This window comes from Poecilia reticulata, unplaced genomic scaffold (assembly GCF_000633615.1).
Source record: "Poecilia reticulata strain Guanapo unplaced genomic scaffold, Guppy_female_1.0+MT scaffold_251, whole genome shotgun sequence".
Taxonomy (NCBI): Eukaryota; Metazoa; Chordata; class Actinopteri; order Cyprinodontiformes; family Poeciliidae; genus Poecilia; species Poecilia reticulata.
The window spans coordinates 72,572-82,264 of NW_007615036.1; the positions used below are offsets into that span (position 1 = coordinate 72,572).

Sequence of the window (9,693 nt, forward strand, 5' to 3'; positions counted from 1 at the left end):
AGACCATGTCCGGTGTATCCGAACGGTCTGTCATCGTTCAGACTGTCCTCACAGATCCGGCGTTTTGAGACCAGAAATGATCATTTTTGAAACCAAGCAGGTTCCAGAGTGAATGTTTCTGTGAGGCAATGTGCAATCTCTCTCACAAATAAAATATATGGCTTGTTCTGTGCTATTGGCTTTCCCTTGTAGTGTTACAGCGCCACCCATTGGCCTGGCTGACCCACTACAGCATTTTCAGTGGTGCTATGCACATTTTTCTAAGATGTTTGCAAATGTTTCAGTGTTCATCACTGTGTAGAAGGAGTCTTAGTTTAGTTTTGCTAACCTTCTGTCTTTTTTGAATTGTCCTCAGGTGATTTTAGGAATTATTTTCCCCCCCGCCATCCTGCTCCTTGAATTCAGACTTGGAGATGAAACTTCTCACCATTCATCGAAAGAAAACACTACTGGGAAAACTAAAGATGAGAATAAACCCAACAAGGTACAAATCAAGCAGAGTAGATGTTGTTTATGCCATTATCAAAGCAGTTTGAGTCACGGCTCATCGTTTTCAGGATGTCACCTCCAATGTGGACACAATGTCCAAGAAAGGAGATGAAGAAGAGAACCAGAAGAAGAACCTGAGGGTCCCCATTGGGAGGAAGATCTACGAGTTTTACAATGCCCCTTTCACCAAGTTCTGGTTTAACACGGCAAGTTCACTTCACCTTGAAGAGAGAAACTTGTATTAATGTTTGTGATTGTGACTGGACTCTCATAAATCAGAAACATTCGGCTTGTATTCTATGGTTTTTATCTCATGTATGGAGAGTTTCCTCTTTCAACAAAGGTTTGAGAACCTGAGCTGTGTTTCTATTTTGTAACTGAAGAAACTGGGCTTATTCTGTGGACTCGTGTTGACTAGTCATAATCAGACTAGGAGAAATTATGATAGCAATTCTGCAGAATACTGCAAGAGTACTGAAAGCTGGGTTATACTAAATATCCAGTGACTGAGTTGTTTCTGGTTTCAGAATATCACTTTTGAAGTTGAAACCATTTTTTTATTTACCACTGAAGTTAGATGTCAGAGAAACACGAAGCAGCAGCAGAATCCATAACACGGCTTGTTAAGATGTAACGTGGAGTGAGGAGCAGAGAAGAAAGCAGCCTGAAGGAGAGTCGGCTCCTCTAACACGAAACGCTTCGATCCTCCAGTAACGGGTCTCTGCCTGAAGTCAAGAACTTCTTTTGTCTGGTTCTCTTGCTCCAAAGTTTGGCAGGACGCAGCAGAGCTGTGAGGGCAGGACTCTAATCTGTTCTGGTGTAGAGAGAGCAAACTGAACGGGGAAGTTTGAATTTATGTTTACGTCCCAAATAATCTTCTGTCGGGCCGAGGGTCTGTAAGGTCGGACCCGTAACCTGGAGCTGCTTCTCACTAGGAATCAGGTTCATCAAGGATTTGACTAAGGTGCCTCTTGGATTTTCACAAACATCCTGGTGAACTCCCCAACCCAGACTCCGAACTCTCTGGATGGACCAAATATGCCTTGTCATGTTTTAGAGGGAGACATGTCTGATGGGTGGACAACTTTGTGCCTGTAACTGTCTGAAGATTGTTATTCATTCCTCTGGTCAATTTCTGTTCCCAGATTTGCCCCTTATGTCCTGTCAGAGTCACCTAAAGTGAAGAATTGGATTAATTTGTGCTGAACTGTGTTTCAGATCTCATACCTGGTGTATCTCATGCTCTATAACTACATCATCCTGGTGAAGATGGAACGCTGGCCCTCTCTGCAGGAGTGGATAGTCATCTCCTACATCATCACCCTCGGGCTGGAGAAAGTCAGACAGGTAGGGATTTCTCAGTGAGATCATGTGTGTTTCTTTGGTCGAGAACCCTGACAGTCTTTCTGCCGTTAGATCCTCATGTCAGAGCCAGGGAAGCTGAAACAGAAGATCAGTGTGTGGTTGGAGGACTACTGGAACATCACTGACCTGGTGGCCATCTCTGTCTTCCTGCTTGGCCTCCTGCTGCGGCTCCAGGGCGAGCCCTCCATGGGCTATGGACGAGTCATCTACTGTGTTGACATCATCTTCTGGTACATCCGAGTCCTTGACATCTTTGGAGTCAACAAGTACCTGGGCCCCTACGTCATGATGATCGGCAAGATGGTAGGGAGCCAGGTGGAAAAACCTGTGATATGTGATGTGTACCTTTAACCAAGGCTCTGACAAAACACTGAGAAGACATTCAGAAACCCCACAGGGCTGTTGATCCACACTGCGGTCAGAGATTACAGGGAGATGTGGATTCTTGGAGGGAACTAAGCTTTAGCACAGAGCTATAGCATCACAAAGTTCTAAATAAAGTCTCACGCTTTTTGTCGTCCGTCTCCTGCGTGTCTCCAGATGATTGACATGCTGTACTTCGTAGTCATCATGCTGGTGGTGTTGATGAGTTTTGGGGTGGCTCGGCAGGCCATCCTCCATCCGGATGAGGAACCCACATGGCGCCTGGCCAGGAACATCTTCTACATGCCGTACTGGATGATCTACGGAGAAGTGTTTGCAGACTCCATAGACCGTAAGACTAGCGTCCATAGTAAGCCATCTGTTAATCTTCCCTCAGTCTCCGCCATCCTGGTCATGTGGTCCCTTCCTTTCCTGACCTCCAGTCTCACTCTGTTTCCATCTTGGTCTCCCACCTGCTCTCCTCATGTTGCTTCTGTCCATAAGGACTTCTCCTTCTTTGCCACTTCTCTCCACCTTCTCTTTTCCAACACTCATCTTCTCACTCATCCTCTGCACAGCAGGGGGCAGTAGCAACACGGCTGCTGTGTTCAGATAACACCTGCAATTGAATTTCACCTGTTTGTAAAGTAAACTCGAAATACCTTTTATTGTTTAAACTGAGCTGGACTCAAAGTTTCTGGAGAACTTTCTAAATAAATATTTCCTACAGCATCAGAAGAACAAAGTCTTTGAGTTCAGATGAAAAACAGAAAATTCACTTAAATAAAATAATGTCACATTGGCTCCACATTGAAAACTGATCTAGCATTAAGTTAACATCACATCACTTCAATCACCTGTTAGCCAATCAGCCAATCACAGCTCAGCAGCTCAGTGCATCATAATGACAACACTGGGCGATGTCAGGAAGGGACGGGAACGGCTCCACTGGATCCACTGGATCCACTGGATCCACTGGGACCAACAGCCACCTCTGGTTTTCAGGAGCAGCAGCTCTGGAAGGAATATTTCAGAGGTCAAAGGTTAATTCTCAGAGTGTCTCTAGACAGAACTAGAAGGAAATATCGGCTTAGAAGCCCGGCCTGGTGGTTCCGCAGGCGAAACGGACCCGGCCTGGTGGTTCCGCAGGCAAAACGGACCCGGCCTGGTGGTTCCGCAGGCGAAACGGACCCGGCAGAAACTTCTAAACGTTTCCAGTCAGTTATCTGTCATGATTTGTGGACCGAAATGCAGAAGTGGTGGATTTGAGATGATTTGGTATTTTAATGTAGAAATGATGAAAAAATGAAATTACAAAAGAAAAGTGGGAAGCAGAGCTGAACAAACCAGTGAGGAGGACAGGAACGATGGAGCGAGCTGATTGGCTAACAGGTTGCAGGTGAGGAGAGAGAGACAGAATGGCACAAAGGGCGAGTAAACAAACAAAATGAATCTCACTGTAACACAGAATAACTAGACATAAAGAATAAACCATCTAAAATACCCTCGAAAGACGGAGCGTAAACAAGCTGATCTAATCACAGAATAAGAGATTAAAACACACAGAGCAGCAGAAAAATCCAAACTATGAACCCAAACAACCCCAGATTCATCCTCCAGGTGGTTTCAGCTCAAATCAGGTGAATCTGTCTGCAGAGCTTCAAAGCTTTTCCACCTGAACAACATTTCCTTCCTCATCTGAACACAAAGTTCTCCAGAAGTATTTGAGCTTCACCATTTAACAGAAGATATTCTTGGTGTTGATGCAAACATGGACAGCAGGTGGCAGCATTGCCTCATTTTCACCTGGAAGACCCTCTGAATTGGTGTAAGGTGAGTTGTTGGTGTTTGTCTCAGATTAATGATGTTTCTTCTGCCTCTCCTCTGCTGCTGATGGACAGTTTATGCCATGGAAATTAACCGTAAGCAAATATGAACATTTCTGCTGTTTTCTGTCAAACTGTGGCCAAAGCCTCTCAGTCCAGTCTGATTCACTGTTTCATGTAATCATCTTGTTCCAATTTATGCTTCAGTCTGTCATGCTGATCAAACACGGGCTTTTCAAAATAAGAGCATATCTTTGACCTACTCCATCCTTGTAGCTGATTGGCTTTGAACTTAATTTTCATACTCCGGTTCTGCAGAGCTAAACGTTACACAACAACCATATTTTTCTAATTCAAGTTTGTCACAAACAGAAACTTTTATTCACACCGAATTATAAGCAGAATTGAATATTACAGAAAAGACTTTTAAGTGGGAGAAAATCTGAAATCCAAAGAGTCAATGTTGTCAGGTTTCTTCATAGGTGGAAGGTCTTTGGTTCAAATCCTAGTTAGGCCAACATTAGTGGTGGGACTTCACTAATGTTGGCCCCCAAACTTCAGCATCACTGAAATGATCTGGATTTTGAAGCCATTTCATCCCTAATATAATTTCATATTAATAGTTCTTGAGGGTGAAGTTCACCCAAAAATTCGAATCATAGGTATTAATGCAGTTTGTATAATAGAAAACAAATTCTATATTTTTATAAAATATAGAAATCCCTTCTGCTTATCCGGGTCGGGTCTCGGGGGTCAGCAGCCTCAGGAGGCCCAGACTTCCCTCCCAGCCTCTTCCAGGTCCTCCAGGAACCCCAAGGCGTTCCCAGGCCATAGAGAGACATCGTCCCTCCAGCGTGTCCTGGGTCTCCCCTCCTCCCGGTGGGACCTGAACTCCTCACCAGGGAGGCGTCCAGGAGGCATCCTGACCAGATGCCCGAGCCTCAACTGGCTCCTCTCGACGTGGAGGAGCAGCGGCTCTACTCTGAGTCCCTCCCGGATGACCGAGCTTCTCTCTCTAAGGGAGAGCCCAGCCACCCTGCGGAGGAGGAAACCCATTTCGGCCGCTTGTACCCGTGATCTCGTTCTTTCGGTCATGACCCAAAGCTCATGACCATAGATGAGGGTGGGAACGTAGATCGACCGGTAAATCGAGAGCTTCGCTTTTTGGCTCAGCTCTCTCTTCACCACGACGGACCGGTACAGCGCCCGCTTCACGGCAGACGCTGCCCCAATCCGCCTGTCGATCTCCCGCTCCATTAGAGCTGCAGATCACGTTCCGATGAAGCCAACAGGACCACATCATCCACAAAAAGCAGAGATGTGATCCTAAGGCCACCAAAACGGATCAACACCTCGGCTGGTCACCGATTCTGTCCATGAAGGTAATGAGCAGAATCAGTGACAAAGGGCAGCCTTGGCGGTAAAAAGTGTTGGTGCTGCACTGCTCCCCCGTTTTGAGATGCCTGGCTCCAGGCTGGCCCCAGTGACCCCCGTCCAGACAAGGGAGCACTGAACCCAAGAGTCTCACTCATCATAAGGGGTCGTCGAGCCTCACATTGTCTGGTTCCTCACCTACGACGTGTCTGCCTTACCAGGGGCATGGGGCCCCCGACAGCACAGTGGGTCACTGAAACCCCTTCACCACAATAATGTGGCAGCATATGGAGGGGAAGATGTAGAAAAATAAACGTTAAATGTTCCTAGTGGTTGTATTAACATTTTAGTATTATTTTCAAAATAGAAACAAAATGTAACAAGCAGTTGAGAAAAAAGTGATTTGTTACGGTGAGGTAACCGTATGAATATCATCCAAGCAAGCAGGAGGAAGGTGACCCTCGTCATCCTCCTGCATCAGAGCCGCCACGACACCCAAACAGACCCAAAGATCCTTACATGTATTTTATTTATTCACCAATTCAATAAATCTAATTTTAAACTAAATACTTTAGTAACGGCTTCTGCTGTGTGTGAAGATCATCATAAAGAACTGTTCAAAGGAATCAGATGGGCAGCATCTGTCTGGGTGGGGGACATGTGGGGATTTTCTCCAGGTACTCTGACTTCCTTCTAGCTCAACGCTACATGGAGGCTTTAATAGCCTCAGCTGTTTGCTTGGTAAGCCTCTGGTCCTGGGATGCCTGAAGGAACACCTACGGCACCACGCAGGGGCCAACGGGGGTAGAAAGATGCTGGCTGGAAGGTGAGGTGACTGATGTTCTGATGAGAACAACAGAACCAGGCTACGTTCCTGATGGCTGATTGGCCTTCAGCTGCAGGGAACCTCCAGTCCATCCATGAAGACGTGAGGACTGGAGAGGAACTGGCACTAACGTATCCGTCTGTGTTTCCAGCTCCATGTGGAGACAACATGTATGATGAAGATGGGAAGAAGCTTCCTCCATGTATTCCTGGAGCCTGGCTGACTCCGGCCATCATGGCGTGTTACCTGCTGGTGGCCAACATCCTCCTGGTCAACCTGCTCATCGCCGTCTTCAAGTTAGTCCACACTTCACCCGGTCGCAGATCCAACAGGATCTACAGCAGCCAGACGCTGCTGTCAGTCAGACCAGATGCTTTTATATGGAGCATAGATATTTCACATTTCCAGACACTGCTGCTATGGCAACCGTCTCTTCCACAGCAACACCTTCTTTGAGGTGAAGTCCATCTCCAACCAGGTGTGGAAGTTCCAGCGGTACCAGCTGATCATGACCTTCCACGACCGCCCCATCCTGCCGCCGCCCCTCATCGTCTTCCCCCACATCTACATCGCCCTGAAGAGGCTGTGCTGCACCTGCAGGCGGAAGCCGGAGGGCGAGCGGGACGACCGCGCGCGGCGGCTCCGTAAGAAACACAAACCACTGAAGGCCGTCACACCTGAGAAAGCAGAGAAATGAATCAGCTGCTGGTGCAGAAACCGTGGCTGCAGACGCTCGTACATGAATGCAGGAGTTACCAGTAGCTAGTCTGCTATGTGCAGTGAGTTTGTAGAAAGATGGATGCAGTACGAGCAGCAACACATCAACACGTTTCAAACGCAGCCGTCAAAGAAATGACAAGAGTAAACTCATAAGATCTGATTTGAAATGATGCAGAGAAATTTATGGCCAATTCTGTTACTTTAAAGACTAAAATGAACAAAAATTAAAAGACACGAAAAGCATAGTTTCAAAATAACAAACATATTTAAAACATGCTAAAACTGTAAGCATAAACAGACTCAGTAGATCATCTGTGCAGGCAGAGCTGTGTTTCCAGAGGCTCCTCTAGCGCCTCCCAGAGGCCAGCAGGGTGAATAATCTGGAAAAGATTATTGCTCATCTTTTCCAGATCAATTGTATTAGAAGTAAAACTCATGAAACAGTTTGATGCAGTGGGTAAATATTTAAGGGAAAGTGACTTCAGGCTCAGCTGGTGGAGAATAAAAGCAGCTTTAGGATCAGGAGGTCTTCCTTCAACAGGAACTGAGTTTCTGGTTTCAACGTTTCTTTGTTCACTGAAGTTCCTGCATAGGATCCAGAAACGGTTGGAAACTTCCAGTTTTACTTCAGTTCCTCCTTATTTTTATTACTTGTTTCTAGTCCTTTTCTTAGTTACTCTAGTTTTCTTATATCTACTTATTTTTGATAGATTAATTTCATAGTTGGCTTGTCAGCCCGTTAGCTCAACCCAGGACTAACGGGCTGACAAAACACCATTCGCCATCCAGAACTTAGGCACCTCATTCTCAGTTCCTCCTTGCTGGTTCCTCCAGTTTAATCCAGTTTAATCCAGTTTAATCCAGTTTAATCCAGTTTAATCCTTGTTCTCTCTGCTGTCTTTTTGCCTCCTGGTTAATGTGGTTTTTGTTCTTCTCTGGCTCCCTGCATCCCCTGTTATTCTTTTTAAGCTTTGTTTTTTCTTCATCACAACATCTGATCCTCCGCAGGACAGTAACAGCTTGTAAAACCAGATTTCTGTGTTTTGCTTCATCAGAGCTGGTTCTGAACGCAGAGGAGATCAAGAGTCTGTACGAGTTCGAGGAGCAATGTGTGGAGGAATACTTCAGAGAGAAAGAAGACGAGAAGCAGTCGTCCAACAACGAGCGAATCAGAGTCACAGCGGAGAGGTCAGCATCCACTGACCTCCAGTACAGCAGTAGCTCTGAGCTGATAGTTGACCTTTGACCCGTCAGCTGCTGAGTGTCTCTGGGCGTTGCAGGGTGGAGAACATGGCGATGCGGCTGGAGGAGGTGAACGAGCGGCAGCGCTCCATGAAGGCGTCGCTGCAGACGGTGGACCTGCGCCTGGCCCAGCTGGAGGATTTCTCCGGCCGGATGATGAACGCCCTGGAGAAGCTGGCCGGGGTGGACCGGGCCGAGCTGGTCCGGTCCCGCTCCGGGGGCTCGTCGGTGTTCGAGCCGTCCGGCCCAATGCGGCGCAGCAGCGTCGGCAGTGCCGACGGCTGCAGCCTGTACCGGTACCAGCTGGACCACGACGACCAGACAGACGGCGAGGAGAGGAGAGTCCGTCTGAGTCCAGAGAGAGAAACGGCGAATTCCACAGCAGGTACTGAAACATGTCGACGCCGCATTTATTTAGCCCTTCACAGAACAGCTGGACACAGAGATCTGAACAATACATAAAATAATTCACAGTAAAACGACGAATGGACGAACGTCCACAGCGCTCTCAAATCATTTTGACCACTGAAGGTTCTTTATACTAGAGTTATAAACAGATCGGTGAGCAGCCTGAGGCTCACTGCCTTGCTCAGCCGCACATCACTATGTCACAGGATAAAGCAGGCATCGAACCAACAACCTTCCCATCACAAGGCGACTGCTCTATGCACACAAGGTCCTTAAAGAGAAAATCAGATAAACTAAAAGTCCAAGGAACCATCAGGTGTCACTGTGGACACCTGATGAAATGACAGCAACACACCAAGCTGTGTTTCTGTGGGATACACAGCTTGGTGTGTTCCCACTTCCTCTCGGTTCCCCCGGGTTTGTACTGTATTTGGTTCAGTAAAAACTAAATTCAGGGGGAAGCCCCCGGTTCCCCTTAGTTCCTCCCGTATCCTCCCGGTTCCCCTTGGTTCCCCTTTAGGAGGGGGAACTCCCGGTTCCTCCTGGTTCCCTTGGTTAACCCGGTTCCCCCCGGTTCCTCCCGGTTCCTCCCGGTTCCCCTTGGTTATCCCCGGTTCCCCACTGTTCCCCCTGGCTTCCCCCAGTTCCCCTTGGTTCCTCCCGGTTTCCCTTGGTTCCTCCGGGTTCCCCACGGTTCCCCTCGGTTCCTCCCGGTTCCTCCCGGTTCCCCACTGTTCCCCTTGGTTCCTCCCGGCTCCCCCCAGTTCCCCTTGTTTCCTCCCGGTTCCCCTTGGTTCCTCCTGGTTCCCCTTGGTTCCCCACAGTTCCCCTCGGTTCCTCCCGGTTCCCCTCGGTTCCTCCCGGCTCCCCACAGTTCCTCCCGGTTCCCCTTGGTTCCTCCCGGCTCCCCACAGTTACTCCCGGTTCCTCCTGGCTCCCCACGGTTCCTCCCGGTTCCCCTTGGTTCCTCCCGGCTCCCCACAGTTCCCCACAGTTCCTCCCGGTTCCCCTTGGTTCCTCCCGGTTCCCCACAGTTCCTCCCGGTTCCTCCTGGCTCCCCACGGTTCCTCCCGGTTCCCC

General features: G+C 48.1%; 1 protein-coding gene across 2 annotated transcripts in view; it reads left to right on the plus strand.

Annotated features, from left to right (window-relative positions):
- Positions 1–9,693, plus strand: part of LOC103460503 (transient receptor potential cation channel subfamily M member 1-like) — a 28,803-nt gene that overhangs the window by 17,154 nt on the left and 1,956 nt on the right. Inside the window, exons 18-27 of one of the 2 annotated variants that reach the window (XM_008402704.2) lie at positions 356–484; positions 558–695; positions 1,708–1,836; positions 1,906–2,157; positions 2,395–2,587; positions 4,119–4,139; positions 6,395–6,539; positions 6,685–6,887; positions 8,019–8,151; positions 8,244–8,590. In XM_008402704.2, the coding sequence (XP_008400926.1) occupies positions 356–484; positions 558–695; positions 1,708–1,836; positions 1,906–2,157; positions 2,395–2,587; positions 4,119–4,139; positions 6,395–6,539; positions 6,685–6,887; positions 8,019–8,151; positions 8,244–8,590 (1,690 nt within the window). The remainder of the gene's footprint in view (positions 1–355; positions 485–557; positions 696–1,707; positions 1,837–1,905; positions 2,158–2,394; positions 2,588–4,118; positions 4,140–6,394; positions 6,540–6,684; positions 6,888–8,018; positions 8,152–8,243; positions 8,591–9,693) is intronic. The other variant, XM_008402705.2, reaches the window with a different exon arrangement.